We start from the raw sequence: 15,350 nt of genomic DNA, 5'->3' as shown, positions 1-15,350 counted from the left end.
TACAGCACATTCCTGGGTGACACCGGAGCTGTTGGAGCAAGGGGCACTTTGTGAGGCTGAAGCTGGTAGAGCTGCGTGGATTTACCCCACCAGAGATGCTGCCCCAGGTCCTCACTGGCGCTGTGATGGGAGATGCTGCCCCTGGGAACACCCAGGCTCCTGGCACATCATCTGCTTTGTCATTGTCCCACCGCTGCCAGCATGGCATTCCTGCTGGGAGCACAGGGCAGTGACAGTGGGCGACACGGGTCCCGGCAAAGCCTTTCCCCAGGGGAAGGAAGGGGAATGGAAAAGCAGCACCTCACTCACTGCTGCTGAGCTGTTTGTGTCCTCCTTCTTTGATGCTCCAGGATGGCCTCAGGGGCAGGACACAGCTCGGTGCAGCAGCAGAGGAATCATCCATTAATGTCTCCTCTGCTCTCAGGGACACAAAGGACTGCTGTGAACAGGACCACGGAGAAAGCAGCGCTTTTGAGGCTTCCAGACTGATTGATTTGAGTTGTTTTACACCTCGAACAGCACAACTGTAGCCTTGGGAGCAGGCTGGGGCCTGCAGCTCGGGAGCCTCAGGACTGCTCTGCTGAGATGCTGAGGGTGGGCTGGGGACATGCAGGGCTGATGTATGTGATGAGTCATGTGGGCAGCCTCGGGGGATGGACAGAGCCCATCAGGTCCCATTTTAACACTGAGAGACAGCGACTGGTGCAGAAATCAAATCCCATTTTCCTCCCTGAATGAGCATGGCCGAGATCTGTGCTGGCAGCTATAGGGAAGCAGCCCTGTCATGGCCCAGCTGAGACAGGCTATGAATTCGAGACCATTATGCAGGGCTTTTGAGGCTGTGCTCAGAGGGTGCCTCTGACATTTGTTGTCCCTCAGGCTCACAGCTGCTTATTCCCATCCCAGTGCGAGTGAAGAACTGGGCAGGTTCCTTCTGCCTGCCCCTGTTGCTCCGTGCCCCAGAGATGGCTTCTGTGCCCAGGACCTGTCCCTCACTGTGCTCTGGAGGAAAACCTTGCCAGAAGAGAGTCCAAAAGAGCCCTGGGGTCCCCTGGGCAGGGCAGACACCATCGGTCCTGCTCTGCTCTCTTGGGATGTGGTGGTGCAGGAGCCCTCTCTGAGCGTTTTCCAACTTCACCGACGGCACCTGCGCTAAAATCCAGCCTGAAGCTATGTCCCCATTGTATCCTCCAGCCCGGGGGCCAGAGGCAGCGTGCCTGAAGGATGCAGCACACGAGGAAGGAGTTCCCCACATCCCAGCTTGCTTGGGTTGCTTTGATGGGAGGTTGGAAAGAAAGAGGCTGGGGCAGCTCTGCCAGAGCCAGTGTTTCCCAGGCCAGCCATGGGCAGGGACAGAGCATCATTCCCTGCTAGCAGTGACCCCTGGTTTTTGGGGTGGCTCGGGCTGCTCTGGACTTGCCTGGGCTGCACAGGAGTGAAGGGTTAGCCTGGTATGGGCTCTGCCACCAGCACCAGCTCTTGGTTGCTGTGTCCTCACAATGCAGAAGCTCAGTTTTGAACGTGAACCAGCAAGGGTTTAATCCATCAGTGCCTTGTGGTTTATCCACAAAGGGGGGGTTGCTTCCCAGGGAAGTGGGAAGGAAACACCAGCCCCGTTATGGCAGGGGGGCAGCCACCCACAAGTCCCCTGTTTGAGGGTTGTGCACTGGAATGGGTTTACTTCCAGCCGAGCATCTCCATGTCCGAGCTGCTTTAATATTCCACCCGGTGGCCTGAAAAGTGATAACAAACAAGAACCTGCTGCCCATTTGTATTCCCCTCACAGCCATGCCTGCTCCATGGCTGTGCTCTGAATGGGCGCATTCCTCTTCCCCACAGCTTATCTCCGCAGAGCAACCTCTGCGCTCCGACCCGCTTCGGCTCCAAAGCTTTCCATGCTGCCGGCTCGGGGCTGAAATCCCAGATGTCGGCACGGACCCGCTCTTGGTGTCTCAGAGCTGAGTCTTCCTCCCACCCTCCCCATCCCTGCTCGTCCTCCCGGCGGCTCCCTCCCTCCGGCAGATCCAGATTCCCGCAGATCCCATGCCATCCCATCCCGCTGCTCACACAGGCAGCAAACCGGAGTTACCGGCTTCAGCCCGCCACAGCATCTGCTGCTGCTTAAAAACCCCCTCATTTACTCAACCAACTTCCCCGTTGATTTAATGAATGCAAATTGAGACGTGCTAAAACCTCCTTGTAGTGACTGGGACACTGTTGGGGGGGTGTATGTGTGTGTGGGGGGGTTTCCTTGTATTTGCCAGGAAAGAGCTAAGGGGGATTCACAATGGCTGAGGAATGTCCATGGCCCTGCAAGCAGTGAGAGCTGCACAAGCTCTGGTGTCCAGCCATGAGACCAGCCCTGAGGACCAGTGTGGATGCAGGTGCATCCTGACCCCACTCCTCACCAGCCTCGGCAGCACCCTCTGGAGCAGGGCTCCTTGGATTCCTTTGGTGGGTGAGTATATGCTTCATTTATGTGTCGGGTTTTCCATTAGCAAATGGAAGCTTTGCTCTGGGTGCAGTTCCAAAGGAAAAGATCAAGTCTCTCCATCCCCAAAGCGAATCGTTACCATCTGAGTGCTCACCAGTTATCATCTGTAGATCATCAGCTCCAGGCTGCGTTGAGCTGGAAGCCCCCATGCTCAGAGTCACAGGGAATTCATCTCAATGTTGTCACCTCCTCAAGCACCAGCTCCTCCTGGCTGGGTCACTGGGCAGGACTGGGGCTCTGCTGCATGGGCTGGGCCGGGTTGCAGGCACGATGCTTGCTGAGTCCCCTGGCCTTGTGGGTGTGATGCTGCAGGCTAGGAGGGCTCCTGTTCTCTCGGCCAGCAGCAGCAAGGGTTTTGAGGGCGCAACTGGGGCTTTGAAACAGCAGAAGCCCCATTTCAGGCTGGAGCTGTCTGTTACTGACCATGGTTCCTGAATAAAGAGAGGAAAAAAGGGCTGAGAAGGGAAACTGAGGTGCTGCAGGAGAGAAGGGGCTGTGTGAGGACTCTCTAGTTCCAGACTACTCCAAAACCAACCCCGAAACAGATGGGAGGGATGGGGTTTGCTCAATTCCCAGATTTCCCCCATTTTAGGATGCTAAGCTCAGCCCTGTGGATGCTCCTGCTCCTCACCCCAATGCGAGGGGAGGGGAGAGCAAGGACCCACATGTCCCATCCTCCTTTTAAACCCTGTTTCTCACGCCTTCACCCTGGACCGGGGTGTGGGGAGGTGCTGGTACTGTCAGCACCCATCCCATGGGACACAGCGGCACCAGCCCTCCCAGCCCCCCCCCCCTGCTTCAGGATGCCTTCATCTCCTCACCCTGAGAGCAGCTCTAACAGCATCCATCACACAAGGCCTGGGGGTTGGTTTGGTTCTAATTAAACTGAATCACAACAGGAGTATGGCTTTCAGTGCATGGCAGCAGTTTGCTGGTTTATTGCATAGGAGACAGGGATGTGCTTTTGCTCCAGAAAGGCTGGCTTTGTTTGCCTGTGCTCCCCTCTGCACTGGATGTGCCTGCTCTTTCTTCTTTTACTATATATATTGATCTATGATGAACTCCAATTAGTAGGGGAAAGAGGGATCAAACGCTGAGCAAATGTGAAGTGCAGGTGCTGTTTTCGTGCCGGTGCTGCTGATTCCAGGCAGTGGGTGAAGAGCCAGTGGGATGGAGTGGGAATTAACCCATTTTTATGCAGAATGCTTGGTGGAGCTGGGAGGGGAGGTGTGGAAGCGTAGATCTGGGCTCAAGTTAAAAGGTGCCATGATAGAACAGGGACTTGTTTCCTTGGCTCACAAATGCTGTGCGAAAGGCACATTTTATTCTGGTGTCGTGACGGTTGGGGACAGATCTCACCCGTAAACAGCACCTAAAACATTGAGCTGTGGTGTGGCACTTGGGCAGGTCAGGATCTCCTGTGTTACCTGGGGCTGGATGCAAGGAGCGGGGGATGCCTCCAATCCCTGCCTTTGATTGGAATCAGCCTGAAGGAAGCCAGGGTCTTGAGAGCCGCAACCCCTCCTGCTCCCAGGAGCTCCCTCAAGGATAACTGAAGCCTGCTCCCTGACATTGATTTTGTCAGTGAAACAGCTTTGAGAGCAAAGAGCCCAGAGCCCTGCACCGAGCATCATCCTCCCGTTTGCTCTTAGTGGGAACAGGGGCTGGTACAAGCTCATCCATATTGTTTACTTGACATCGGAGAGGTCGTATTCCTTTAAGAGGATTTCCATCCCTGAACTCCTCCCATTGTGACACTTCCAAGCTACATTTTGTCTTGACAGGGTATATTTTTAACTCTATCATGCCAGGTTAGTATTCTAACACAATGGGTTTGCTGAGCTGCTGGTAGAGCCCAATCCATATCTTCAATGCAAGGAACTGGGGAGCAATTAGTGCTTTACCCATCTTTTGTGTGTGTGTGTGCGTGTGTGTGTGTGTCCCCACTTCATTTGCACAGAGCCAAAGCCAACGTCTTTACTGGAACCTTCTATAGCTGCTGAATATTTTATGGCTTCCCGAGGCATCGCTTGTCAAAATCACAGTCTCTGCTCTACCCCAGCTGGAGGGGCTGACTCTGACACTTGGAGATCTAATTAGTGCATCTCCTCTCGGCTCCCACGCAGCAAACCAACCCCAGCCCATAACCCCCTTTCCTCGTGCTTTCTCCCAGCCCCTCGCTAGCGCTGGGAGGTGCAGCTCCGTGCAGCGGAGTTATTTTTGAGCCCTCAGCAGAGTTGTTTATGGGCTTCCGTGAATAGCAGAGCTCCTGGTGCTCCATATGGGAAATGCAAATCTGTGAGCTCCTGTTGGGAGCAGAAAGGGAGAAGCAGCAAGGATGCAGAGAAATGGGGCGAGGCTCCCTGCTCCCAAAGGGGGAGCAATGTGAGACCTCAGGGTCTTTCACTGGGTGCTTCTGGACGTAGCGGAGGTGGGAGCCAGCATCCCCATGGATCTGGGATGGGGGTGCTGGGAGAGCACAGCCGCACATGGGTGTCCTGGAGGATCTGCTGGTGCCATGGGGGAAACAACCAGCTCTGAAACTGTACCCGCTCCTGGGAGTGGCTGTGACAGCTCCCGCTGGTGTGAAGTCTTTGGGCTCTAATAATAGTTGGGCTTGTGCTGAAGTCTTTTCCTCGCTCTTGCCTCTCCCCAGCCATCTGTTCTCAAGAAATCTGTGGAATTCATGTCACTGAGCTGTTATCCATGTTTATCGGAGGGGCAGAGACTGCCTCCCAAACCTAAGAGCTGGGGGAGAAAGCTCCTCGGAGATACACAAGTTGTTCCATCACTTTCCTAGGAAACAAAGAATGAAAAACATGCCAGCAGATCTCCCAGCAGGCTGGGAAGGGAATTGTGCTGTTCCTTTGCCAGGCTGGGTACAACCCAGATCTCATTCAGCATCCTGGTGTGGCCAGGATGAAGGTGCTCACGCGTGCGACGTTTCAGGGTTATGTTGCCCCAATATTGAAGCAGTTAATTTATGTTTTCCTAGCTCTCGCTGCCTGATTGAAAACAATTAAATCATTTCCAACAGCTCATTGGCAAGTGCAAATTTGTTCCGAAGGGAACATTTCCTTCATGGTGTTTGCCAGCAGAAACACAACATCCGCTCAAATACCTCCAGTCAACAGCAATTTCCTTAAGCAGTTCTTACCTTTGGGAGACCAGAAGTCTCCCCAAAAGTCTTGGTTTATTCTTCAGTTCTATGGGCTCCTCGGCTGCATTTGGGTTAAACCAGGAGGTCAGTGAGACCTCTGGAGCACTGATACCTTGTGAGGCCTCTCGGGCAGCAGCGGATGGGAACAGCCGGCATGGAGAGGGGGAGGCTGCGGTGTGGGAAAGACTTGTCTGAATGTTAATGCAAAGACTGAGAAACATGGATAAAAGGAAACATGGATAAAAGGAAACATGGATAAAAGGAAACGTGGATAAAAAGAAATGTCCCCTCTGCTGCCGAGAACAGGTTTCCTTTGAACGGCTATCTCCGCTAGCAGGTTATTTATTAAATCACTGCAGCTGATTGACTCGGGTCAAACACTGAATTGGGTTGCTGGTTTTGGGATGAATTTTGCTAATGCAGTGCCTGTTGCAAATCTTAGCAAATATTTGCTAATATTACTTACCAAAGTGCTTTAAAATACTCTCTGATGAGCAAACAGCTGTCAGCCCTTCCACCACGAGTGCTTGAGGGTGGCAATTTAATGCTCAGAAAGCACATTTTCTCATTGGAGATGGAATATTTTTGCGAGTTAACAAAGCTGCTGTGGGCTGAGCTGTCTCCTGGTTATGTCAGACTCCTTGTGGGATGTTTTGAGAAGCCCAGAGAGGAAACGCTTTAATCTCGATGCTAAATCTGAGCATGTCACGTCCTAAATTCACACGTACAGGGAGTGTTCTGACGGGGCTGTGATGGACCTGTTCCACTGAGAGCACAGTGTGTGGGACCAAGGGGCCCTGAGCACCCCCTGAGCTGTGGCATGACTTGGGTTGCACAAGGGCAATGGTTTAAGTGGGTGCAGTTATCCCTGGCTCGGATCCATCCTGAGGGTAGGACACATTCCTAATTTATGGAGCCTTTGGCTCTTTCTACTCAGGCAATATCTTTAGCAGGTTCTGCTGTGGTCCTTTGTTATCCTCAAGATACAGAAATTCATCTGGCTGATGTGGTTGGAGTTGGGTTTGAAATGGTATCTTCCATCTCAAACCCTGTTTTGGGGCTAAACAGTGACATGATGGAGGAAACTTCTCCTGCTGCTGCTTGCTCTTTTCCTTTGGGAAACCTGGAATTACAGCAATTATTGTTGGTGATAAGGAATTCAGTAGGTAAAGAACCTGCCACAGCCACACGCTGCTGGGAAGAGGAGTCTGTTTAGAGCTGTGGTAGATGTGTCGACGAACACAAATCAAATGCAAGTGAAATAAAAGCTTTTCATATTCTCCGTTCTGCTCGAGATCAGACAAAAATAAATTCCACAGAGATAAATGGGTTTGATGAAACGGTCCCAAAATAAAACTGCTCTTGCAACGAAGCCAAACCCGCCATCGCCTCTGTGCCTCCCCAGCTGCCAGGAGCCACTGTTTCTCTTTGTACCTCAATAATGCTCAACGGTTTGGGTTGAAGTTGGAAACAGCCGTGGCAGGTGTTGTAAAGTGGTCGCTGAAGGGGCTCAGCATGGAAAACGCCGGAGCTGAGAACAGACCCCAGCTCTGTGCCTCTCATCAATAAACCAGGTTGCCTTTTACATCAGCGAGTTCTTATCTGAAAGGAACGGGTTTGGCTTTAAAGCCAACCTGCAAAGGAACGTAAGTTACATTCAGGTCCTTTTTTCCTTTCTTTCCCTTTCCCCTCCCCCCGTGAGAAGCCCAGGAAATAAGATGGAAATCACGGAGAACAGCCCCTGCGTGATTCCTGGGTTTATCTCAGCCTGCATCCCTTCCTCAGTGGTGGCAAATGGTGTTTCATCATCGTCTCTCAGGGGGTGAGGGCTGACTGGAGGCAGTCACACAGGTACCAAACAGAAAGCCCTGAGCCCAGGAAGCCTTGTTTCCTCTGGGAAATGCTGAGATCATCCTAGGATAAGCTCACTGATTTGACTAAAAAGCATTAATATTAAAGCATCCAACACACTGTTGATCTACACAGACGACAATTAATCAACAATCAAGTAAAACAGAGGCTGATGGCATGCTCTCTTGGCTGCTTTGTCTTCAGCAGCGTTTCATGCAATGTAATCCAAGCATTCAAGATGTTTCACTTAAAAACACGTGTTGTGTGTGCTGTCTGTGCAGCCACCGCTGCTATTGAGCCAGGAGCCCTGTGACTGCACCAGACACGACCTGAAGGGCCAAGCAGCCGCAGCATTTGGACTCTGAGACCCCTTCAGGCACGCAGGAAGGTTCTAACACGCTGCTGGAAAATGGCTCTTCCCATGCCCAGCAAGGCGCTCCAGCAGAAAACTCTCCCAGTCCTAGCAGCTCAGCGGCTGGATGTGGTTTCCATGGAAATAGACATCAGATCACTGAAAAACAGGGCAAGTGTTTAAAATAATCTCTGTTTTGAAAGCTTTGTGTGGTTCTGTCACAATATTAACCGCGTGCAAGGTGGGGTTTTGGTATTTTATCTTTTTTTGGTGCAAAATCCTCGTTTTTAAGGGTGCGCACAAGGGTGGGTCCTTTGGAAAAGTCCTTTCTTCAGCACTGAGGGCAGGGATGCTGTTGTTTTGGGCTTGCGTTGCAGCAGAACGTGCGCGCTGTCCTGCGGCCATCTGCCTTTGTGCACGTTGACTCTCGGTGTAAGTCAAGTGGCTGGAGCACGAGGCTACCGTGGGATCGTGCCCAGGTCATTTGTATGGAGCATGCACAAACGCAGCCGGTTCATTAAAAGCACATTTGCATGCGAACCACTTCCCTGCACTTGGCAATAGCCTTATCTTGGAAAGGGGAATGCTCCCAGTGCAGCCCATGGGGCAAGGATGGATCATCTTTACAGGGCCGTTATGTGCATGCCATGGAACCCCGCACGGACACGGGTGTTGCGGATGTGCTTTGACTCCCTGCTGTCACCCCAAAGGGGTGGCCACGTCCCCAGAACGCAGTGCATGGGGCTTTAGGGCTGCTCTGCAGCGGCTGTGACCCGGACCCGGACACGGCCCGAGCAGCGCTGCCCCGACGGGACCGGGGGCTCTGAGCTCAGCGCCCAGCCCCGCTCCTGACCGCTCCCGGCTCCGCGGCGGAGCAGACAAAGGGAGTCCCGGAGCCGCCGAGCACGGGGGGGAGCGGGGGGGGGGGGGGGGACCGCTGCGAGACCCCGCACCCCCTGCTCGGGCCCCGCAGCTCCCGGGGATCTCTGCCCCCCCCCCTCCCGTCCCCAAACCCCGCGCCGCCCCCCCCCGGGCGGGACTACACTTCCCGGCATGCACCGGGCGGCGGGGAGTGGGCGCGCGCCCCCCACCTCGCTCGTCTCCCCACCTCCCCCCCGCCGGGCGGCACGTGCCGCCGCGCTCGGCCAATGGCAGCGGGGCGGGGCGGGTCACGTGCCATTGTTTGGCGCTTTTGTGCGCGGCGCGGCGGGCGGGAGCGGAGTGCGGCCGGAGCGGCGGCGCGGGCAGGTGGGTGCGCAGCGGGACCGGGACCGGGACCGGGACCGGGACCGGGACCGGGACCGGGACCGGGACCGGGACCGGGACCGGGACCGGGACCCCGCGAGCAGAGCGGGGCGTCCGCGGCTCCTCGGTGCCGGCAGAGCGGGGGCGCTGGCACGCGGAGCCCGGGGCGCTCCGAGGGAGCGGGTGGCGGTGCCGCAGCGGAGGGGGGTCTGAGGATGGGGGACCAGGAGGAGGGAGACCGCAGCGGGGGCCGCAGTCGTTTGAGGGCGCTTGGGGAAGGGGGCGCCGCGTCCGGCGCTTTTGCCCGTTCTGATGGCGGGGGTCGCGTCCCCGCCCGCTCCTCGGGCGTCGCGGGGACAAAGGGAAGGGAGACAATGGGCGGGGGGCGCCCCTCGCCGGCCCCGCTCCCGGCGCCGAGCGCGGGGTCTTTTGTCCCGGGAGCGGGCGACGCCCTGCTCGCGGCGGCGGCGCCCCCTCCCCTCGCTGACAGGACCCCGCCATTGTTAGTGGGGAAGGGGCGGCGCCCGGGCGGGGCGCCCCGGCGCTACCGCGCTCGGGTTCCCGCGGCTGAGCCCCGCTTGCGAGGGGTGGTGCGGGGGGACCCGGCCCGCGGCCCCCGTGACCCCGTCCCTCCCCGTTCCCCTCGCTCCGGGGTGGGGCGTGGGGCCCGCACCTGCGGCGGGGGGCGGCAGGTGCCCGGATGTTGCCGTTGGCCCCGCCCTCCCTCGAGCCCCCCGCGCCCGCGGGATCGCGCGCGCGCGCGCCCTCTCCGCCTCCCCGGCGGTTTGAATTCGGTGCGGTCGGGAAGGCGCGGGCGGGGCTTCGGGCTCGGCTCCCATTGGCTGCCGGCGGAGCGAGGGGCGGTGCCGTTGGGAGGCCGGGCGGCGCCGGGAGCGCGCACAGGGCGCGGGGCCGCGCCTCGGCGGTGGCTGGGACCGGAGCATCCCCGCGGGGTTAACGCGCGCTCTGGCTCTGTTCTCGCGGCCGTGTGCGCGCTCCCGACCCGCTCCAGCCGCTCGGACCGACGCGGGTGTGAAGGAGCTCGGCGCGGCTGTGCCGCCCTGCCGGGCACCCGCCCTGCGCAGCACCGTGGCGTGGCCGCCGCTGAATGAGCGGTCCGATGGGAGCCTTTGTTTGCGGTTCTTAATCACGGTGGAGCGGACGGGGACTGAAACCGTCTGCCTGCAGCCGTACCCATAGATCCTGCAGCATCCATAATGGGGAACGTCTCTGCTGTTCATGTACATCAGCCTCCCAGGCTGGAATTGCCGACTGCATTAACTGTCTTTTGTTCAGCGGGTCTGGTTGCGCTGAACGGTTCTTATTAGGAGGTAGATGAAATCCATGTACTCGCTGTTCAAAAGCATCTTTCTTTGTTATCTAGGACTCCAACTGATTGGCGTTCTTGCAGAGCTGGTTTCTGGAGTCATATTTTCTTGGTCATGGCTACTTCTGGTATGTGATATGCACTAAATGCTCTGATGTTGTTTTTTTTCCTCTCAATTTCCTCAGAAATGATTCAAAAAATCCAGTCTAGTAAAATCAAGCGTTGTCACGGGGGTTTTCACCCATCTCGAGGCTGCTTTGGAGAAGCTGTTGGAACCGGGTGCTTGTGACAACATAACGAAAGCCCTCTCGGAGGAGGCTGGTAGCAGATGGGCTTCAGCTCAGCTGCATGCCATCTGCTCTGTGAACAGAACTGACGATCATCTTGGTGATCAAAGCTGGTGTGCTGGTACAGCTGACACCATGCCAGGGCCTGATGTGTCTCCTCATAGGTGTTTGAAGAGAGAAGGCTGGCTTGCATGGTTCTTTGAAACCTGGTGTCAGGTCCTTAGGCAGACACCTTGAAACCTCCTTAAACTTGTCGTTGGAGAATGGGTGAATTTTCCTTGGCAATGGGGATAATCTTGTTTTCATGGCCCTGGATATTAAAGGCTAAAAATCAAATGTCAGGTGCTTGGATTTCATAAATGCATGATGAAAAACTGCAAACAAAATTGCCTGCCGTGGCTTTGGATGGTGATGCTGCTGCTTAAAACTAGAGCATTGGCTCCCATGCTAACTGCTTTCCTAGGTGGGCTTTGTGAGGCTGAGTATTTGGAGGCTGTTGTTTAAGTTACTTCAGTTCCTAGCTTAAAATATTGTTCTATTTCTTTGTGTCTCCCCCCTCATGTTCCTAGATATTCAAGTGAAGGAACTGGAAAAGCGTGCTTCTGGGCAGGCATTTGAGCTGATACTCAGTCCCCGCTCAAAAGAAGCCGTTCCAGAATTCCCTCTTTCTCCCCCAAAGAAGAAGGATGTGTCATTGGAGGAGATCCAGAAGAAATTGGAAGCAGCAGAAGAGAGGCGTAAGGTAAACTTGAATCAGCCTAAGTGAGCTCTGCTCAAGCAGTCTGGGCAAGTTGTTTTGCTTTTTGTTTGGCTTTGTAAATTACTATTAATTGGATGCATGGGACAAGTGATCCTCAATTTGTATTATGGTAAATGGAGTATTCATTGAACTCCTTTGGAGTCTGTGAGGCTTTTGGGAACCTTTGTTATGGTCTGCAAAGCTCCAGCTTTGTTCCCAAAGTGGTCTTGAATGGTCACTTGAAAAACTGGGAGAGTAAATGTGTAGTTGAGAGGGGATGTGCTTTCAGGATGAAGTGTTTCCTGGTCTTCAACATTGTAAGATCCATTTCCTCTTAGAAGACGTAGTGGTGAATGTGCAATGAGAAGGTGTGTGAATGCAGTGTCAAACTTGGTGCAGGATCCTGCTGTTGAGATGTAGCTTGGAGCTCTTGAATATGCAGAGGCTTACGAATGGAAGTGCCCCTGTATGACCTGAATCACAAAGATTCACCATTCTGAGAAGTGAGAACCTTCTAGGAAAGATCCATCAGTGTTAATACTTGAAAAGGTCTTTTTTTCCCCCCCAGAAAACCCCATTTAACAAAACCTGTGTGTAACAACAGAAACGGAAGTCTTGTGGGAGGTTGCGATGGTGAAATACCGGTTCTGTGGGTAGGGGAGCACCAGGGAGCTTGGTCCTGTATCAAAGTTATGCTGTTGTAAACCAGCAGCAAATCTTTCCTCCTGGGAGCTGTGAGCAGCGCAGCTGTAGCCGTCTCTGTGGTTCCTCTCTCATGTCAAAGCACCCCTCCTCTGTTTCATTAGTCTCATGAAGCAGAAGTCCTGAAGCAGCTGGCTGAGAAGCGGGAGCACGAGAAGGAGGTGCTGCAGAAAGCCATTGAGGAAAACAACAACTTCAGCAAAATGGCAGAGGAGAAGCTGACCCACAAAATGGAAGCGAACAAAGAAAACCGTGAGGCACAAATGGCTGCTAAACTGGAGCGCTTGAGGGAGAAGGTGGGTGTGGAGTCCCAGCTCCCCTTTGGGAGCCAGTTTATCCATGCTCCTTACTTCAAATCCTGCTTAAATAAAGCCGAGTAAATGGCCAAGTGAGGGGGGTGCTATGAATCTATAGACACACAACGTGGTGGTTCTGTGCTGGTCTCATCTTGAAAGGTTAAATCTGCAGAGGACTGCAGAAATCCTCCTGCTGGGGAGAGGGAATGGATGCAGTTGGAGCAGCATCTTCCTCCTTTCTTACACAGCTTCATCGTGGAGCTGGTGTCAGTAACCTGTGCTCGCAGGTTGCTGTGGGGAGCAAGCTGGAGCCTGCCCGTCAGCTAACTGCTTCCTTGCTGTTGCCTTGCAGGACAAGCATATTGAAGAGGTTAGAAAGAACAAAGAAGGCAAAGACCCTGGTGAGGCTGAAACCGACTGACTTCATTCTGGAAACTGACTCTCTCCCCCTCCTCTAAATATCCAAAGACTGTACTGGCCAGTGGTTTTCTCTTTGGTTTTGTTTCGGTTCTGTTTTTTTTTTCTTTTTAAGTTTCTAGAAACTGATGTAGAGCTGTAAAATTAGATCCAAACTGTACACTTTGCGTGGGGGCTAGAGGAGAGACCTTCCGTGTTTCACTTTTTCTAAAGTGTTGTCTTTCCAGTGTAGCTATCTTCTTGTTGCATCCTTTTCTACTCCAGCGCGCTTGCTGCTGGGTTGATGGCTAGTACTGTATCAGCTCTGTAAGACGTTTGTGAAAGGAATAAGTAAAATATACTGTTCCATGCTAAATATGTTACACTTCAAAAATCTGACTCTGTCCCAGTCTGCTAAAATACTGCTGTAACTGAGTGACTAAATAAAGCTGCACAGTGCTGTTATGAGAATAACTTCTGACAATGGCATGAGAAACCACATGGGTTGGCTGAGGTGGGCAGCAGGCTCCCAGTGCTGGGTGGGAGGGTCCTCACATCCATGGCCATGCTGCTGCCTTTCCTAGAGCACTCTCATTGTCTTCATTCTACAATCAGAGCTTTGTTTGGACACCTCAGCAGGCGTCAGCTGTTGTGTGGTTTTTGTCCAAAGGAGTTCAGGGCCACCTCCCTTTGGGTGCTGATGCTTCAACAAATGAGTCCTTGTTACCACATGACTGATCTGAGCCTGCTTTTGATGAGGGTTGCTAGAAGATGACTTGTTCTATTCAATGGGGACTTGTGTCCCGCATCCTGTGGTGTCAGAGCATGGAAGGCAGGGACCTGTTCTGTGCTGGGATCCTCTGCCTGCCCCAGTGACAATGGTGCTGTGGCCAAGAGTTGTTTTGGTGTGTGCCAGATGCCTTGGGCCAGCACTTTGTGCCTCAGGCTGGAGATTAACTCCTGCGTGCAGGGATGTGTGTCTGTGTTCTGGTGTGTGAGGAATGGGTATGAGTGCACTTGTGCTCTGAGGAAAGGCGCTTTTTGGGTGCGTTGGGTACAGAGTTGCTGTAGGGTACAGCTGCCTTGAAAACACCCCAGACCCTTCCTCTAAGCACCATCTGTAGGGGCTCATGCTCCTCTGTGGGGAAGGCAAGGTTGCAGTTGGGGTATGCACAGCCACAGAACTTCAGCATAAAGCTCGTGCTCTGAAGTCTCTGCTGCAGTGTGTGCGCTCAGAGCAGGGAAGCCTTGGGTGTCAAACAGTGGTGGCACTGCTCTTGGTGAGCACCTGTCTTCCTCCATTTGCACTCCTGATCTCAAGGCTCGGCTGCAGGATGGCTCCACATATGGAGCATCCTGCACTGCCCAAGTGACATTCTTCTTGTTTTCTTTAAGGGGCTAATGCATCCTGGACCTCTTGACGTCTTCTGGGGCTTGCTAAAGAAGGAATCTCAGTTTAGAGAGCTTTTATGTATCACACTTGCTACCCTTGATTGCATCAGAGTTGTACTTAACTAAAAGCTGATACTGCTCTGTTTGAATGAAGGAAGAATGGAGATAAGCCAGGCACAGGCAGCTGTGATTGGGTCCTTTCCCTGAAGGAGTTTCAGAGTGTTTTGATCCTGTACTTTCACCCCCTCTGCAGCAGAGGCATAGGGCAGGTTTAGGGCTTTTAATGGCACATGTCAATCTTGTGTAAGCTGAGAGCATGGGGCTGTGGGCCAGGCTCCATGTGCGGGAGGGCCAGGGAATACAGAGCTGACCTTTGAGGCAAAAGCTTGAACCTGCTCCATAGTGTGCTTACCAAAGAGGTTGAAGCTCTAGCGTTGCATAATGGAGCTGTGAGTGCTGGGTCAGATGCCATGTACAAGATCAGGCATAATTAGCAATGACAAAACCCTCAGGTTATTGTTAATACATTCCTTCACTTGTTGAGGAAAGAAGGAGAGTCCCAAATACTGTGTGTGGGGTTGCTGTTGTCTGTTCAAGGGCTGCAGGAGGAGGGTGATGGCACTGCCAATACCCAAATGGTTATTAAGCACAAAGAGACATTGAGAGTGAGTTTCTGACTTGCCAAAGCTGTCACATCCCAGCTCAGGGCCTTCTGTTCCCCTGGCTTAGTCCTGCTCTGTGTGGCTGCCTGTGTGAAGCTTAACTGGAGCTTTATGGCCAGGGTCTGAGCTTGGTTTTACAAATACTCGGAGCTGCTGTGGGGCAATGGAAGTTTTGGGGGGTGGGAACGAGATCTGAGGGAGCAAACAGTGAAAAGACGCAGTGATCTGAGAAGGGAAAATGGAGGGGGGGAAGAACCAGCTCGCGGGAGCTGCTGCTCGGGCAGAGCGGGACCGGTGTCTCCGGCAGGAAAAGCCGCGCTGGAGCGAAGCGGAGAGGATGGAGAGCCCCGAACGGCCGCGGTCAGGGATGGGGGGGGCGCGCAGCCGGGGCAGGAGCGGCCGCGGGGCGGGCCGGGGCGGGCGCAGGGGGCGGAGGCGCTGCGGGTC

General features: G+C 54.1%; 1 protein-coding gene across 1 annotated transcript; it reads left to right on the top strand.

The window, feature by feature from the left end:
* Positions 1–9,026: 9,026 nt before the first annotated feature.
* On the top strand, positions 9,027–13,314 carry STMN1 (stathmin 1). Its single transcript, XM_061480204.1, has 5 exons — positions 9,027–9,105; positions 10,487–10,557; positions 11,286–11,458; positions 12,262–12,453; positions 12,806–13,314. Exons 2-5 carry the CDS (start codon positions 10,545–10,547, stop codon positions 12,872–12,874), a joined length of 447 nt encoding a protein of 148 aa, XP_061336188.1. The 5' UTR covers positions 9,027–9,105; positions 10,487–10,544; the 3' UTR covers positions 12,875–13,314.
* Positions 13,315–15,350: the final 2,036 nt, after the last annotated feature.

Source organism: Pezoporus flaviventris, unplaced genomic scaffold (genome assembly GCF_033815535.1).
Source record: "Pezoporus flaviventris isolate CSIRO_AGI_PZ_B2104156 unplaced genomic scaffold, CSIRO_AGI_Pfla_v1 ptg000176l, whole genome shotgun sequence".
Taxonomy (NCBI): Eukaryota; Metazoa; Chordata; class Aves; order Psittaciformes; family Psittacidae; genus Pezoporus; species Pezoporus flaviventris.
This window is presented reverse-complemented; position numbering and strand designations above follow the sequence as displayed.